Source organism: Rhineura floridana, chromosome 9 (genome assembly GCF_030035675.1).
Source record: "Rhineura floridana isolate rRhiFlo1 chromosome 9, rRhiFlo1.hap2, whole genome shotgun sequence".
Lineage (NCBI taxonomy): Eukaryota > Metazoa > Chordata > Lepidosauria > Squamata > Rhineuridae > Rhineura > Rhineura floridana.
The window spans coordinates 123,057,809-123,075,547 of NC_084488.1; the positions used below are offsets into that span (position 1 = coordinate 123,057,809).

Consider the following 17,739-nt stretch of genomic DNA (forward strand, 5'->3'; position numbering starts at 1 on the left):
CGCTCTTGTCAAACTACAGTTCCCAGGATTCTGTAGGGGAATTCAGGACGGAGAATCTGGCCTGAAACCAGTTGAAGTTTATACGGTAGATCTAGTGGAGGACCACTTTCAGTGAATTGATATCAGGGCTGTCCTAACACCTTCTCCACTCTTTGGGGAGAAAGCAGCCTTTCACTATTCTGGGAGGGGTGGAGCGGGCCCTATATTGGTAGCATTTACATAAGCTGCAATTCCAGGGCTTAGGGACTGTGCTCTTCTTTAAAGAATGACCTATACAGTAGGCAGAGCTTGGAAAAGTTACTTTTTTGAACTACAACTTCCATCAGCCCTATCCAGTGGTCATGCTGGCTGGGGCTGATGGGAGTTGTAGTTCAAAAAAGTAACTTTTCCAAGCTCTGACAGTAGGACCCCGCCGTTTGGCGTTCCACTAATACGGCGGCTTTCAATTACATTAGGGCCCCACTCATACGGCGCTTGTTCCGCTTCTTCTGCGTTTTTTGGGTGTAGGGTGCCATTTTATTGTCGGTGTCCCACTTTTCGGCGGGGGTCTGGCACCTAACCTGCCATATGAGTGGGGCCCTACTGTACTGTCTACTCCTTCATCACTTTTTTGCTCCTCTCAGGCTGGCTTCAAGTGTCTTGCCATGTGGTTATCATTGAAAAACCGCTCCTGTGTGGTGGGGCTGACGGCTACAGATTGAATGTATGTTAAGTGCTACCTTGGCTCAGTGGTCGGCTGTGGATCACCGGCGAGCATCCGCTTTGCATGCAGAAGGTTCCGAGTTCAACCCCTGGCATCTCCAGGTACAGCTGGAAGTTATCCCGTGTGAACCCTGGAGAGGAGCGGCCAATCAGACCAGGGCTTCCCAAACTGTGGTCCATGGACCACCAGAGGCCTCCGCGGCATGTCCACGTTAAATATTCATATAGGTTGTTCCCTGTATGTTGCTTCTTTTTATTTCTTCACGTTGTATTTCATTGTACTACAGTCTGAATTCTATGGAATGCAACTTGTAATACGATAAAATACAACGTAAGAAGCAATTGAAATACAGTTTAAAATCAAGCAGCATCTAGCACACGTGCACCACAATGGCTACAAAAATGGCAGAAAAATCATTCCGTGGTCTGCCACGACCCCCGGCAAGTTTAAAGTGGTCAGTGGGAAAAAGATTTGGGAACCACTGGCGCAGACACTACTGAGCCTAATGGCCTTGCTTGGCATAAAGTAGCTTCCCATGAACTACTGGGAGCCAGTGTAGTGTAGTGGTTAGAGTGTTGGACTACGACCTGGAAGACCAGGGTTTGAATCCACACCCAGCCATGAAGCTCACTGGGTGACCTCGGGCCAGTCACTGCCTCCAGCCTCAGAGAGGCAATGGGAAACCACCTCTGAATACCGCTTACCAGGAAAACCCTATTCATAGGGTCGCCATAAGTCGGGATCGACTTGAAGGCAGTCCATTTCCAACTCATGGACTACTGGTTCCCAGGGAGATGGGGCTGAGTGGGGTCCTTTTGTGTGGTCCATCTGATCAATGTCTTTACTTATTGCTTGCAAACAGCAGAGCGGCAGTGAGTCCCCAGCCCAACCTCCAGCACTGGAAACGTTTGCAGTTGAGCAGAAAGCAGGCCATGTGAATAGCTCCTGCCATTCAACTGCCCTAAGAGAACTGTGATGAATAAGGATTTTGCTCATTAAGCCCTTTTTGGTTCAGGGAGCAGGACACAGCGGCGTTCCTTCTGATGGGGAGAGGCGGAAGAGAGTGAAGAAAAACACTCTCAGGGGGATTTGTGGGTGGGCATTTCAACATCTGGAACGCCTGGGAAGAAGAACCTGCAGCCAAGTTTAGAATGGACGAGAGGGGTGTCACCAGGATTCTTCACACGTGTCCTGACCACACTGGAGTCCACGCTTACCTAGATGGGCGACGGTTGGCTCCAGACCTGTGGGTACACATGTGTGAAGAGCACTCTACCTTACGGTGATGTTTGGCGACGCACCTTTTGGATGACGTGCCCGTGATGGAGGAATGCACAGCGGCATCCACAAGGCTTCTCTGTGAACTTTGCTGACAGCATCTCCAGTGCCAGAATTGTTCATGCTGGAGGATCTATACTGTGTGTGCTTGTGAGTCAGCCTGTGGGATGGGGGTGGGGTGATTTAAAAAAGAAACACAGGGTCGCTGTTTGGAACACTGATACTGTTTCCCCTTGTCAGAAAGCAACCTTCAATTTGGCAAGGGCCGAGGTGGAGATCTAATATAAACCAGCTTGCTTTGGGGAGGCACCTCCAGGAACGGAAGTCTCCTGAAGTGGTGAGAAGACCACCACCTCCTTGCTAAATCATTTCCTGCGACTCACCCCCAAGGGATTAATAAACATAATAATTTTTAAAAGAACCCAGGAGTCCTGGCTTGCAGGGTTGATACTCAGGGCCCAGTTTCCAAAGAGAGACCTCTCCGCTTAAGGCTGAAGAACACCTTTTTAAGGGAAGATCCTTTCTTGGCAAGGGAGCAAATCTACTAGAAGGGATGGAATCAGTTTGTTTCTGGTTCTTTAACCAAAGTTGTGAAAAATGGTGCAGGAGGCTGTGGCGGGATGGAGAACTCCCCAAAGAAAGGATGGCAGTGCTGAATTCCCCTCAAACGCCCCAGTTTATGGCTGGGAATCTCCTGGTAGCTGATGAGTTTAACATCTCCTCCCAATTCTTGTCTTGCTGCACTGCAGCCTCCCACCAGAAGGGGGAGCCTCTCTTTAATTACACGGCCATGTTGGAATGAGCTGGGAGGAAAGCGTACTCATGTCTCATAAGCAGTGCCCCTGCCTTTCAAGTCCAAGGGTCTGGGTAAGTGCCAGTCTGTTGGTCCATCCTTCCAGAAAAGTCCTTCCTGCATTCCCTGCTCACATGGGCGGTACGATGAGACCTGACAAAGCTGGAAAGGAAAGAAGACCAAGGGTCAGGTTCTGTGGAGGTGGCAGACACTGGGCAGATCCACACCTCACATTGAAAGCACATCCAACCCTCATTACTTTCCCCAAAGAATCCAGGGAACTGTGGTTTTCCTCTCACAGAGGCACAATTTCCCAGCACCCTTTACAAACTACAGTTTCCATGATTCTTTGGACAGGGTGGAATTCATGTGCCTTAAGTGTGCGTTGGATGTGCTTTAATTGTATGTGGACCTGCCCATTGCTAGACTCCAGTTCCCAAGCCAGTATGGCCAATGATCGGGCATGATGGGAGTTGTAGTCCAGTGGCACCTGCAAGGCCAACAGATTCCCCATTCCTAGGGCCTTTTCACATGTTCATGTTGACTCTGCAGTAGATTCTCTGAGGTGTCAGCAGTGGCTGAGGCTGCATATACATCATAAATGGAAAGCACATCCCCTCCTCAAAGAATCCTGGGGACTGTAGTTTGTTAAGGGCATTGGAAATTGCAGCTCTGCGAATGGCAAACTATAGTTCCCAGGATTCTTTGGTGGTGGGGGGGAGGGGAACACAGGCAGCCCGAATGCCTGAGACGTTGTTTGAAGGCAGATGACCTTTTCCCAAGGGGCAACTTACCGTGGCATGCTGGCAGAGGGGCAGACAGAATATGCCCCCTGCTGAAGGCGTGCAACAGCTCCCGTGCCCCACGACAAACTGCAAGAGCTGCCACCTTGAAGGCCCTGCTTAAAATTGTGCCTACGTCCCCACATGGGATGTATGCAGCCGCTTGGCAAGAGCATCGCTTCTGTGATCCCACCTCCTTGCTGAGGAAAACGCTGTCCCAAACCCAGCAATCTGACTGGCGGTGGCTCTTCAAAGGCTCAGGTCAGGGCCCTGCCAGCACGGCTGCCTTGATCCACCAGACTGGGATCTTTCCACATGAAAATTGTGTGTTCTTACCCTGAGCTCTGCGGACAGTATAGTGCAGTGGTAAATTCAGAAGTGCAGAATCCCTTTATGACAGTTACACTCCCCCCAGCGTTTTGCTGCTGGGTTGAGAATGAGATCGCTGTTCATGCTTTCTCCCGCAACAACAGGCATCCCTAGGAGCCAATCTGCATGAAAGGAGAGACTGTTAGCTACTGAAAAGAGTCTTCTCAGTGGCTGACTCACCTTTCATTCTGATTGGCTCCCATCAGCAGGAAAGGACAAGGAAGCATGTTAGAGGACTCTTCTCAGTGGCTAACATCCCCCCATTTCATGCTGATTGGCTCACAGGATGCTGGAGACATAGGGACCCTGCTCCCCAAAAAGTAAGGGGTCTAAGACCCCCCGAGACCCTGGACAACCACATCCCTGTTTGCGGAGTGCCAAGGAGAACACGGCAGAGGGCTCAGGGGGTTGGTCAGGGGGAATGGAGGCCCAGGCAAGTGGACAGTACCCCTTGGGAGCACTTCTGGACTTTTCACCCCCATACCAAGTCTAGTACTCCAGTGAACAAAAGGATAGATCTACCTCACAAGGTTGCTGTTAAGGAGTCACAATTATTCATGGCAAGAGGAGCAGGGAAAGAAGGAAGGAGGCTGACAGAGCGAGGTGGGAGAATGAGAGAGGAAACATACTGTGATTAGGAATAAGCCAGTCCCTGCAGCGACCGAGACGGAGGGTGAAACTTGTCTGCCGAATCCTCAAAGGTTTGGTCTGGTTGGCGGGACGGAGCAAATGGCGGCACAGGGCAAGGAAGGAGGAGAAAGGAAGAGAAGCGACAGCAAGCGAGAGCAAGCGAGAAGATAAAAAGAAAGAATAAATGGCAATTAAGAAAGAGAGAAGGTTGCAGCCAAGGCCCACCTCACAAACCATGGCCACTAGTGGAAAGGGGGACTGGGCCCAGCAAAACTCCAGGCCTCTGCTCATGGGTGTGGGACATTTCATCACAACCAGTGCAGTTTCTTCCCCTCTGGCATCAGGCTGGCTTCCCTCCCTCCTAAATATCTCGGGTTTCCCCACTAACCCGTTTCTGCGAAGACTCAGGGACAGCCACAGTGTAAAGACAAGATGACGCATTTTGCGCCCCAGAACCCCTAATAAATGTTCTTTTGGGGAGACTCGGGGCTTTCCCAGGCACTCGCTTTCTCCTGGCGGTGTGGGGTGTGTGTCTGGAGAGGAGATAATGTGTCCCTTGACTGGCCGAACAATGCCATATCTCTATGCCCCGTGTTGTGGTAGAGGAGAGGGTTTGCACCGCTGTGATGGGAAAGCCTCGTTCAGGAGGGTCTTCTTAAAATGGTAGGGAGGTCTAGGGAAGGCGAGTCTCTGAGGCCAAGGAAAAGGCTTGAATTGCTAAGAGCATGCAAAGAGGCTGCTGGATCAGGCCAGTGGCCCACCTAGTCCAGCACCCTGTTCTCAGTGCGGCGAACCAGGTGCTACGTCTGGCAACTTCTGCAACTGCTGTGGGCGGTTTCCATTCTGGGAATAGGAGCACTGGGCGGAACACTGACCCAAATCAAGGTGAAACAAAATTGTCCACCAAGACAATTACTATTCAGCCCAAACAGCAGCCTAGTTCTCAGTGAGTTTGTCAGGCGGTATCTCAGCTGCATCACATCACACTACAGGCGGGAGCCCACCAAATTGGAAGCTCTTCCATACAAAAGCAATTCCTTCCATTTAGAAAACTAGCACTCCAGGTTAGCTTTCTCTCTGACATATTAGCTTTCTATGTTCAGGGTTTTTCTTTCTTTCTTTCTATGGAGAAGAATTCAATCATGGGAGATTCCACCTGCAGCCCCAACTGCAACAGGCTCAAGATGGCTTTACAGCTGAGTAGGAATGAGGCCTGTTGTTGATTACCAATGCCTGCACAGGATGGTGCCCAAAAAGGGCCTTAGAGTGCGGATTTGTTTCCCACTCAGGATCTCACTGGTAGGCACATGTGGGATTAGGGGGAAATTAGAGGTATATGGAATCCCTTCAAGAGATTGTTGCTGGTTTTAGGGAAATGCTATTTTGCTTCTCTTGTAATTCCTCAGATTTTCCTTCAAGCACTCAGCAGTACAAGTGTGTGCGTGTGAGTGTGCGTGCAAGCGTGCAAAATAGCATGGCTCCTAACTCCTCTGGTTGAAAAGACAAGCTGGAAAATTCAACTGCATCTCTGAAAGAAATTAACCGCTACCTCCTCCCTGCCCGCCTCCCCCCAGGCTTGTCGGAGCGACTTTGGACTCCAAGAGGACAGTTCTAATCAAGGGCCTCAATCTCTCATTCTTGACAAAGGGACAGAGAGGGGAAGGGCTGCTTCAAACATGACAAAAATTTCTGCATGGAAACTGGGAGAAGCGTGGGATTACCCCCATCACGTGCCCACCAAGCATCATAAGGGTTGCACATGCGAAGTCTTCCCTGGAGACTCCTTTCTGCATTGCAGTTCCATAACATCTAAAGCGGCCCCGAGTGTCAGGCCACACATGACCCACATGTGGAAGACTTATGTATGTCTGCTGCTGGTGTGGCTTGCGAAACTCTGCCGTGGGAACACCTTGCTGGTATCTCTCCCAAGTCCCCAGGGAAGACCTTAGCCAAGATGGCAGCTGTTGCCCTGACCCACTCAAAGGAGGTGATGCACTACACCCAGCTGTGTGGCATAATGGTTAGAGTGTTGAGCTAGGACCAGGGTTCAAATCCCCATTCAGCCACAAAGTTTGAAGGGCAAGGTTGGGCCAGTCATTCTTTCTCAGTCTACCTCACAGGGCTGTTGTGAGGATAAAATGGGGAGAACCACATATGCCACCTTGGAGAAAAGGTGGGATATCAATGTAATCATGATAAATCATAATCCAGAAAAAAAAATGACAGGCTTGTTTTCCGTGTCCCATTTGATCCACCCCTCCTCTCCCGCCCTTGTGTGCCCTTAGCTGCAGCTGAAGGAGGAGGGGGCTGGGCCAACTCACCCTGGAGGCTGTTCCCGTTGGCGCTGGTGCAGGTGGGGGGCGGGGACGCTTGCGGCCGTACCACGGGGGCGAAGGCGCTTTTCTGCTTGACGGCGGAGATCATGTTGACGGGGGAGAAAGAGAAGACACCTCCCGGGGTGGAGGAGCTGGCAATGGACGAGGCTCCCAGGGGTGGACTGGAGGGCATGACTGCCGTTAAAGGGAAGGGCAGAAATTAGCTGGGCGGAGGGACAGGTTGGGGCGAGAGAGGATGAGCACTCACCACTGGGGAAGCTAGGGTGGGTGAAGAGGAGGGTTATAGGTTGTATTCAACCAGGGCTGGCGCCAGAGGGTGGCCAGGTCGGGCCCTGGCCGAGGGCCCCTCCTTTGGGTGAGCGGGTAGCACTCCCTTCCATGATCTGTGGCAGTGTCAGCTTCCAATCCTGCTGCTGATCGCAGAGAGGGAGCTCCCAGGCACCCCCTCACTACCACGCAGGCCCACGATGCCTGCCTGCATGACCCACCTACCTCTCCCTCGAAGTAAATGGTGGTTGTGCTGCGGGTGCAAGCCTGCCATCAACCAAGAAGTGAGTCGAGGTTTCCCTAAGGGGCTGATCTCCCTGCTGCCATCTTGGTTGATGGCAAGTATGTGCGTGCGTAGCATGCATGTGTGCCATCAACCAAGATGGCGGTGGAGGCATCAGCCCCTTAGGGAAGCCTCAACTGACATCTTGGTTGATGGCAGGCATGCGCACACAGCGTGGGCAGCATTCGCTTCAAGGGAAAGGTAGCTAAGTGGTACGTGCATGTGGGTGTCGGGCCCCGGGGAAGGCTGGGGCCCAAGGGCCCCGGCACTGGCCCTGTATTCAACGCTAGTCCCACCCAGAGTAGACCCACTGAAGTTCCTAGACATGACTAACAAGTTTAATCATTTCAGTGGGTCTACTCTATCTTTCTGCCCAAGTCCTCCCTGGTCCTGGAGTTCTTCAGCCATCTCCCCCACCCACTCCCTGACCAGCCTCTGAGGCACTTGAACTGGGAGTAATTTATCACTCCAAAACACAGAGAGACAATATTGGCATGTTTCAGCTCTGCTTGTTTTCCTCCGTCTTTTTTGCTTCTTCGATCTTTTCTGGAGCTGTTCAGAGGCCAGATGTCTTATCCTTTACCCACTGGGGAGACTCGCTCACTCACCTCCCCAACCCCTCCAGGAAGGGGTCAAAGATCAGAGGTGGCAGATCACGTGGCTTTGCAATGCAGAAGGTCCCCGGTTCAATCCCTGGCAGCCTCTCTGGTTACAACGGCCAAGGGACAAGTGACCAGAAAGACTCTTCTCTGCCTATGACCCTCAAGAGCAGCTCCCAGCCCTGGGCTGCGTGGGCCAGCGGTCTGACTCAGAAGTCAGATTCCTCTGTTCTACCTTTGCGGCTACAGAGATTGTAGGGATAGAGGAGAAATTGGATTTTACTTGCACTTTAATGAGGAGCTAAGATTTTGCACTTCTTGTACCGATAAGCAAACCAGAACACAGCTACCCTTCGAAGTTCGCACTTTGCTGAATTTTGCAATACACCTCTCCAGGCAAGCAATGTGTACAAAAATGAATATATTAGGAGGTAGTTTGCACAAAAATGCAAATGTTAGTGAAAATAGCCTACAGGGATGCATCATATCAGGGAAAACTGCTTGCAAAAAAGGGTATATTAGTCAAAACTGCATATAAAAATGTGTTGGAGGAATTCACGCTAAAATGCTAACGAATTTTCATGAGGATTTGTTTTGTGTGCAAATTAATACGGAAATGTAGAGATATGTATTTACAATTGAAAAAAAGAGAAATGGACAGATTTGTCATCCTTCGGTTTTTCCAAGCCTGTTCCTCAACCAGTGGTTCCACGAACCACTTGAAAATTGTTGAGGCTCTTGGAGGACCAGTTAATGATTTTTCTGTCTGGTGTAGCGGCTGTAATGTGCTCTGCAGGTTACTGTAGGATTTTTAATTGCACGTTTGCTGCCTCTTGTATTTCTAATATTGTATTTTATTATATACAATATGAGAAACAAAAAAAGCAATAAACATATAAATTAAAAATCAGCACGACTATTTAAGGTGTACATGTTGCAGACCACTCAAATGATACTCGCGGACCAGTGGTGGTCCACAGGTCACAGTTTGGGAACCCCTGACCTAAACCCCAAGGGCTAGAAATTTGTTTTGAAGAAGAAGAAGAAGAAAAAAGAGGAGAAGGAGAGATTCTTAAGATGGAGGAGTTCTATCTGAACATCTCTGAATACACATGACAGCTTGGAGATACATTCCCTCTGCAGAAGCCGCACAAACTCACTGGCGTACGGGGAGTTGGCCGTGGAGCCATTGAGGAAGCTGGGAGATCCGGGGACCCCTAGGCTGGTCATGGCAGCCCCCGCATAACCGTTCATGCTGGACGTGATGGTGTTGTAGTTGCTCTGCTGCGGGGTGGAGCTGGGGACGTAACCTCGCGGCGAGACGCTGCTGGTGTTACGCGTGTAGCCTGCAAAGCAGAGGGAAGACATCCTAACCTTCTCCAGGCTAAAACGGGGTGAGCGTGAATTCAGGGAGGGAAGAGAGGTCCATCAGCAGTGGTATAGCCATGAGAGGTAAAATGGTGCCTTCCTATATAGGGGCTGTCTACCTCTCATTGCCAAACGCTGGGGGCAAGTGACTGGGGAGTGGGCTGTTGCCTTCATGCCCTGCTTGGGGGCTTCCTAGAAGCCCCTGAATGGGCACGGTTGGAAAAATGGATGCTGGTCTAGGTGGACCTTCCTTTGCCTGATCCAGGGAAGCAGGTCTTACGTAGCTGAGTTTACTAAATGTCTTAGGCAGCTTTTTTCTATTAAAAAGAAGAAGACTCAAGGCGACTTACAACAGATTTAGGTATACAAAAAATGAAAAAAATACGAACAACACATTCCATAAAATAAAATAAAATAAAATAAAATAAAAAGATATATATATATTAACGCCTGGGAATAGAGGAATGTCTTAACTTGGCGATGAAGATATGATAATGTTGCCTTGCCGGTGAGGCCTTGGGTGGATGAGGGGCCACTAGCGAAAAGGCCTCCTCTTGTTTCCACCATCCGAGCCTCTTGTTGAGAGTCCTTGGAGGAAGGCCTCCCCCGTTGATCATAGGGTCAGGTACCAGCCCCATAGAAGGCTGAAGCTGCCTGAAGCTGCCCTACCTTGCTCTGAGCCCTGGGCTGATTCGCTGATGTTGACAGCCAGCTGGCTCCCAAAGGAGTTGACGCTCATCATGCTCGAATGGGCGTGGCTCCCAGTCAGCGAGGTCAGCTGGTTGGGGTTGCGCGGGACGCTGTACAAGGCTTCGGCAATGTCGGCTGCTCTTTTCAGAATAATGTCCTGAGAGAGAGGGAAGAAAACAGACACATACAAGTAATTAACACAGTAATTAAGTTCATATGTTACGAACTTAAGAGCTTGCTGGATCAGGCCAAAGGGGGGCCATCTAGTCCAGCCTCCTGTGCTCACAGCGGCCAACCGGATGCCTCATGGGGAAGCCCACAAGCAGGACCTCAGCGCAAGAGCAGCTCTCTCCCCTCCTGCGGTTTCCAGCAACTGGTATTCAGAAGCATATCACCTCCATTCGTGGAGTTCCAGCCATATCACCACCATTTAAAAAAAGAATTTTACTGGGCTTTAGGGATGGGGGAGAATGTACACTAAATTAGACTTCGTGCCGGATTGACTGAATCCAACAGTCCGCTGTCTTTTCGAACCGGCACTGATTTCTTGCGGAGGGCTGTAACTGGCTTCCCCCACCCCCGAATTCCCCCCGATTTTACATAATTATCTTCATAATTACAATCGCTGTTATCCATTAACTTCCATGGATTTACATAAGCATTTATGTTAAAAATCCTGTAATTTTTTTTGCTGCCACCCCCCCCCCCAAACACACAGTGGATCGAATTGGCAAGTACAAAAGCAAGCGGGAACAAAAAAAGGCGGATCAGGATTGAACAGCGGACTATTGGAATACAAGCAGATCGGAACGAGGCAGCGGACCCCACCCCTACTGGGCATGCATGCCAGCAGTGGCGGTTGGTGCCCGCTGGGACTGGCAGGGCAGAAGGCAGGGAGACCCACCGTGGGTGGAACGAGAGCCAACGACAGTGGGAGGCTGCTCCCGTCTTCCTCCCTGTGGAGTTGTACAGAGAATAAGGAGGAGGAAGCGGACAGTCATGGCCACCACCGGGACTGGCTGCTAGCTAGGGAGGTTAAAGCAGGGTGGGGGCTGGCTGTGGGCAGACTGAAGCTGGTGGGGCAGGGCCCCAGTCTCCCTAAAGGACCAGTCTCCATGGAGTGCAAAATGGGCATCCTGCAGTTGTCCCTGCTCTGGTGTTCCACTGGGTCAGGAAGGGCCTTCCTGGGATGACCTACTTCCCCCCCCCCCGCTCCCACACTGTACAATCTTGGCATAACAGTTGCCCCCCTGGCACACACACACACACTGCTCTCTTAGTTCCCCTGGGGCAAGGCGCTGCAGTTTTGGCTGTCCAGAATACTTCAGTTACCCTTGGAGACTAGCAGAGAAAGCTGGAGGCAGGAACCCCAGGCAAATGCTGTTAAACTGGGACTGCATTTTGGAAGGTTTTTAAAGACTTTTTTGTTTTAAGAAAGATTCTCTTTTTGTTGTTGTTCAATTGTTTTGCTATGTTTGCCACCCTGGGCTCCTTTGGGAGAAAGGGCAGGATGTAAATTTAATAATAATAATAATAATAATAACAATAACAATAATAATAATAATAATAATAATAATATGCTCAAGGAAGCAAGAGCCGCCATCTGCTTTTTTATACCCCACCTGTCGCTTACCTATATCTCATTTCTGTCCTAACAGCTAATTGGCCCTGTTAGTAGCGGGAGAATTCGGTATTAAACCAAAGGGGTAAAGCAGATGGACCTTTCTCTGCCCCTCCCCACTGCTGCAACACTGGTGGTGCAGTGGTTAGAACGTTCAACCAGGATCTAGGAAACCAGGGCTGAAATCATGAAGCTCGCTGCCTCTCAGCCTGACCTACCTCACAGGGTTGTTGTCCGGATAAAACGGGGAGTGGGGGAGGAGAACCATGTATACCGCCTTGAGCTCCTTGGAGGAACGGTGGGATGTAAATGTAAACTCCTCCTCCTCCTCGTGCCGCTGTTGATGGGCTTTATGGGAGTTCCCTTTAAAGGATTAATGTCAAAGGGTTGCGCGCACGCCAGGGGCTTCCGTGTTAATGGCGAATGTGAGACTGCTGGTGTGTGTGTGTGGCCAATAGGTGGGTCAGCATGGGGGGGAAGTGGCTGGCAGACACGGTCCTGCTTCTGTCCCATATGTGTGGGGTGCTGGTGGGAATGTCTGCACGCGCCTCACTTTGAAAGATAAATGGGGGAGGGGGAGGGGGTGCCCCTGGCTCCTTCTTCCCTGTGCCTTTGCCCATGATGCTCTCCAGCAGGGATGGGCAACCTCAGGCCTGGGGCCCAGATGCGGTCCTCCCGGCCTGTCTATCTGGCCCTGAGGGTCCTCCTCAAGCCAAAACCCTCACCCACCCTGCTCTGCGCCCTCCGACAGTGCTTCTGGCTGGCTGGAATGTGCCCTTGAGCTATGAGAATACCTTGTTTGCCTGGATGGAGAGATGAGGTGTGTGTGTGGATATGTGTGTGTACAGAAACCTCTGACGTGTGTGGCTGGAATGTGGCCGACCGTTCAAAGGTAAGAGCCACATCTTTTGCCCTGCCCACTCTTGTTCCTGGCCCCGCCCACTTTTGCCTCTGGCCCCGCCCACCATTGGTATGTGGCTCCCAGAAGGGTATGCACAAGGGAATGTGGCCCTTGGGCTGAAAAAGGCAGGTGCATCCAAGCACTGAGCTTCGACTGAAGCCTGGCTTCCCCATCCCCTGAGGAGGCAGGCCGAGAGCTGTGCCCTGCCGTAGTGTTGCAAGCCGCAGCGGGCAAGATTTATGCCCTGGGAAGGCAGAGCGGGAGCAAAACAACAGCAGGGACTTCCAGAAGAAAAAGGAGGCCTCAGAGCAAAGCCAAATGCTTCCCACGCAATGGCCTGACCCGACGCCTCCACGAGCCCACAGCAATATCCGCCCAGGTGGTGCTAACCGCTACTGAGCCGTGAAAACACCGGCTGGGCCCAGTTACGGGGGTGCGGGATGGACGGGGCCGCGGGAAGCCTGTTACTTAACAGCGTTGGAATTCCTAATGACAAACAGATGTATCTCTAAAGAGCCAGGCCCTCATGTGGGGCCGGCCAGCTCAATGCAAGGTTGTGTGTGTGTATGGGGGGAGAGCAGAGGGTGGGCAGCAAACAAAGTCCAGGACATGGAAATAATTACTGGCACGGCAACAGGATTGAGAGTGGGACATAAAATTCTCCGGATGACTATCCCCAGCCAAATGCACCGACCTATGCAAAGTGCAAACGTTTGGATCATCATCATCATTTTTATTTATTTATTATTTGATTTATATCCCGCCCTTCCTCCCAGCATTGTTAATTATAATTTGATTTCTCACCTCACCATAAGGTTCCAGGGCAGGTCTCCTTACAATGACCCTGTGAGGTAGGCCAGTACCAGCACCCAACATTTTTGAGCAGCTGTAGGGACATCATTCTGACAGGGCTCCCTGCTGATGTGAGCCCCTGGCCTCTCTGTACCAGGTCTGGGAGCAGAAGAGCCGTACCTCAGGGATAAGAACACCTGCTTTGCATGCAGAAGGCCCCTGGCTCAATCCCCAGCATCTCCAGGTACAGCTGGGAGAGACCTCTGCCTGAAACCCCGAAGAGCTCCTGCTGGCCAGTGTATTTATACATTTCGTTAAATTTATATCCCGCCCTTCCTCCCAAAGGAGTTCAGGGTAGCAAACGCACAGGAGACAAAACAATCAAAGCAGCTAAAACACAATTCCAACAGAGATGCAGACTGGGAAAGATCTCTACCTAAAAAGCTTGCTGAAAGAGGAAAGTCTTCAGTAGGCACCAAAAAGGCAGCAGAGACAGCTTAATGTTTAACGGGAGAGAATGCCAAAGGGTAAGTGCCACTGCACGAAAGGGCCCATGCCTATATTGTGCAGAATGGACCTCCTGATAAGATGGTATCTGCAAGAGACCCGCACCTTGGGTATATAAGGGGTTGAGCAGTCTTTTAGCATAGACAGTACCGAGCTAGATGGACCGGTCGGATATTTGTGTGAATTGGTGTGAATTGGACAAGGCAGGTCTTTTGCTGGCTGCCATTTAAAGTGTCCCACAATGCCATACGGTGGGTGTTCCGGGGCACTGTGGGAGAGCACAGAAGGGCACCCACAGGGCTCACTGACGTAAGAGGGGGCCATCTTGCTCAAACATCTGCCATAACACTAGACCCCATGGACATCCAATGAAGCTGAATCTTGGGAGAATTCAGGACAGACAAAAGAAAGCCCTTGCCCACAGCTATGGAATTCACTACCCCCCAGGCAGCAGTAGCGGCCACCAAGTTGGAGGGCTTTAAAAGAGGACAAGACAAATTCATGGAGAATGCTATGCTACTAACCGCGAGGGATATATTCTACCTCTGCTGTCAGAGGCTGTATGCTTCCGAATACCAGTTGCTGGAAACCACAGAAGGGGAGAGTGCTCTTGCACTCGGGTCCTGCTTGCAGGCATCCCATTAGCATCTGGTTGGCCACTGTGAGAACAGGACACCGGACCAAATGGGCTATCTGGCTGATCCGGAAAGCTCTTCTTATGTTACGTGCCTCCCAGCTCCCATCCCTACCCTGAGGAGCTCTGATGCGTACCTGGTTGTTGTGTGGCATTCCGTACAAGGCTTCTACCAGGTCAGCCGCTCTCTTCAGTAGCACCTCCTGTGGTGAGAGAAGCAAAGGAGAGTCTGGTGGCACATCCCTTTGGGGGGGTAAACCTTCAATGGAATTGCCATCCCCCCCAATATTTATTATTTTCCATTATTAATTATGGTGATTATTAATTTGACTGGTCGCTTAATACAAAATCAGTCTCTAGGCCAGCTTGCACCAACCTGGTGCACCCCAGATGGTTTGGACTACAGCGCCCATTAGCTGCAGTCAGCATGGCCAAGTGATGCTGGAAGTGATGGGAACACAGCTGTTGCTTTCTGGGACTGATGGGAGCCTCAGAACAAAACATCTGGAGGGCACCAGGTCGGCAAAGACTGGCCTTGGCGACTTATGTATACAAAAATGCAGAGTTAGAAACATAGCAATCATCAACAAAAACAGCAAGCTCCAGAATCACTTCAAGAACAGCAAGAGTAAATCATCAGCAGAATATGTGCCATGGCAACCTGTTGCAATTCACTTGGGAAAAGAGGAAGGTGTTAAGCTGGCATCAAAAAGATGTTCTAGTGGGTACTGGTGGGCCTTACTGGGGAAAGCATCCCATAGTCAGGGAGAGGCACGACTGAAAATGCCCTCTCCTTATCTAAGCATCCAACTGAAATACATTACGCACATTATACCTATCTGGATGTACCTTGCAGTTCCAAACAACCACCCCCAAGAGCTAACGCAGACATCCTGCCCGTCCTTGAGCCTCTGGCAGCCCTGCTGGCGTTGCTGTTCCTCAACATGCAAATGTTTCCTACAAGCAAACAGGACAACCCTGGAATCACCCCTCCTGGAAGCTCCTGCGCTCAAAGGACTGACTCGAAGCTGTGGCACTGCAGGAGGAGGAATCAGTTCCACCCTCCACGAGGGCACTTTGACCTGTGACAACCAGGGGCTCATGCTCATGTTTTGTGTGTGAGGGCTATCAGCGTGGGAGAGAAATCTCAAGACAAATTAAATGTTTGCTGCAGCCTATGTAGTGTTTATCCAGAGCCGGGCCAAATATTCTCTAGTTTTCAGGTTTCTGGAGCACAAACTCACAGACTTTGACTCTGCAAATATCCCACCCCACCCCACCTTCTGGCTCTTGTTTGGTGCCATCATTTCCTGGGCTGCTGCCTCTGTCTTCCACCTGGATTAGTCATGTGCCTGATCCCAACCAATCAGGGATCACACAATAGATGGGATCAGCCTGGGCAAAGCCAATGCATCAGCCAGAGGCTTTCTAACTTGTCTCCTGGAGTTCTTCAATGAGCAGATAGGGGACCTGTTTCCCTAGAGAACAGCTTGTCCACCACTTTGCAACGTCTAGCAACAGTTATATGTGTGTGTGTGTTTGTGGACACCCTCTCAGGTTAAGCAGGGCAACCATGTGGCTCAACAGGCCTAGTCAGCACTGAGTATGAACCACAGGGGATCCATGACACCAGAATCCAGGGGCTCTGTGGCAGACGCACAAAGGTTCCTCAGGAGACAAGTCAAAATGTGGTTCTAGTGTCATGTGTTTTGGGAGCCCTTGGGCAAGATGGTCTCAATCGGGGCCCTCCCTGAGTGCACCTACCTTCACCATCCTATTATTATTATTATTATTATTATTATTATTATTTAATAACGATAATGATAATAAAGTTGCTTGATACCTGAAGGTCCCTAAGCGACTTACACAATGTTAAAGCAAAAACAAATAAACACACTATAAAAACATAACAATAAACAACAAAACAATAGCAATAGCACCCCTATGCAGCCACAGGAAGGTATGGCAGTATATTAAAACAAAACATCTTAATCTATCAAATGCCTGGGAGCAAAGGAACATCTTTACCTGGCACCAAGAAGATGTCAATGAAGGAGCCAGGCGGACTTCGCTAGGGGGCATATTACACACATAGGGAGCTGCAACGGAAAAGGCCCTCTCTCTTGTCACCACCTTCTGAGCCTCCCTCAGAGGGAGGACTTGGAGAAGGGCCTATGGTCACTGTTGCCCATTTGCTTGCCTCTCCGTCTCTCCAATCCACAGTCCCTCCCAGAGGGAGAGGACAAGGTGCCCTGCTCTCTTTCTCTCCTCTACCCTCAGTGCAGGTGAACAGCCAGCAGTAACAGGGAGGAAGAGCAGAGTGAGGATGCTCTGGGGATTGGGACCCCTACTGGGACATGGGCCTTGTCAGGTCCCTGACCATGCTGACCTCTGGCGCTGACCCAGGCCCCTTCAAGTTGGAAAACCCCTGGAAGACACAGACATTTTCATTACGAGTGCTAAAAACCACCAAAAAAAAAAAGGGAAGGTGTTTTTGGGCACTGCCAAAACTATTCATGAGCTCAACTGTGATGGCTCACAACTCAGATAGGAGCTGATTTAAAGAAAAGCCCGTTCAAGGCTCACATGGGAAAACAGCTTTTGTCCTTCCACTGGGCCTCTCTTCCCAAGCCTCTCTGCACATCGCAAGCACAAATGCTCTTTACTGGGAGTGTCCTCTAGCGAGGTGCACAGGGCACTTAATGTCTATGTAGATTTCCACTAGAAGGCAACATCCATCCATCTATATCTTCTGCATGCAAGCACACAGTCACACAGGATGGAATCAAACTAACCACTTTATTTCTTGGTGGCACCTGAGACACTTCCCACACGGTAGCTCTAACCAGACCATCTGCATGCAAAGCACATTCCCATATCCTAACTGCAGGAACCACCAAGCGTTTTGGGTCTCTGGGCACATTTGGGATTTTGGCAGAGAGCTGAGGACAACTGTTTGTTTCTCCTCCTCCCCTCCTGACCCCACCAGACAGAAAGAGAGAAAACACACAGAGTTTTGTTGTGTCTGGGCAAAAGTCAGATCTCTTAGAATTTGCATAATTTTACATGTGGCACCATCCTCCCCCTCAATCCTCCCCACCATCAAATTAAAAGCTTACAGGGATAAACAGCACAGTAAAAATAAAATAAAAAATGTCAGAACCACAAACAGATTGATCCAAGGCA

At 50.4% G+C, this 17,739-nt stretch overlaps 1 protein-coding gene across 4 annotated transcripts in view; it reads right to left on the reverse strand.

Moving 5' to 3' along the window:
* Window positions 1–332: 332 nt before the first annotated feature.
* Window positions 333–17,739, reverse strand: part of LOC133363905 (transcription factor COE3-like) — a 119,826-nt gene continuing 102,419 nt past the window's right edge. For 2 of the 4 annotated variants that reach the window (XM_061583619.1, XM_061583616.1), the window contains 6 exons: window positions 14,691–14,756; window positions 10,078–10,255; window positions 9,201–9,386; window positions 6,877–7,065; window positions 4,555–4,633; window positions 333–2,936 (listed from right to left, as the gene is read on the reverse strand). In XM_061583619.1, coding sequence (XP_061439603.1) covers window positions 4,560–4,633; window positions 6,877–7,065; window positions 9,201–9,386; window positions 10,078–10,255; window positions 14,691–14,756 — 693 coding nt within the window. In that variant the 3' untranslated portion in view covers window positions 333–2,936; window positions 4,555–4,559. The remainder of the gene's footprint in view (window positions 2,937–4,554; window positions 4,634–6,876; window positions 7,066–9,200; window positions 9,387–10,077; window positions 10,256–14,690; window positions 14,757–17,739) is intronic. The other 2 variants (XM_061583617.1, XM_061583618.1) reach the window with 2 other exon arrangements.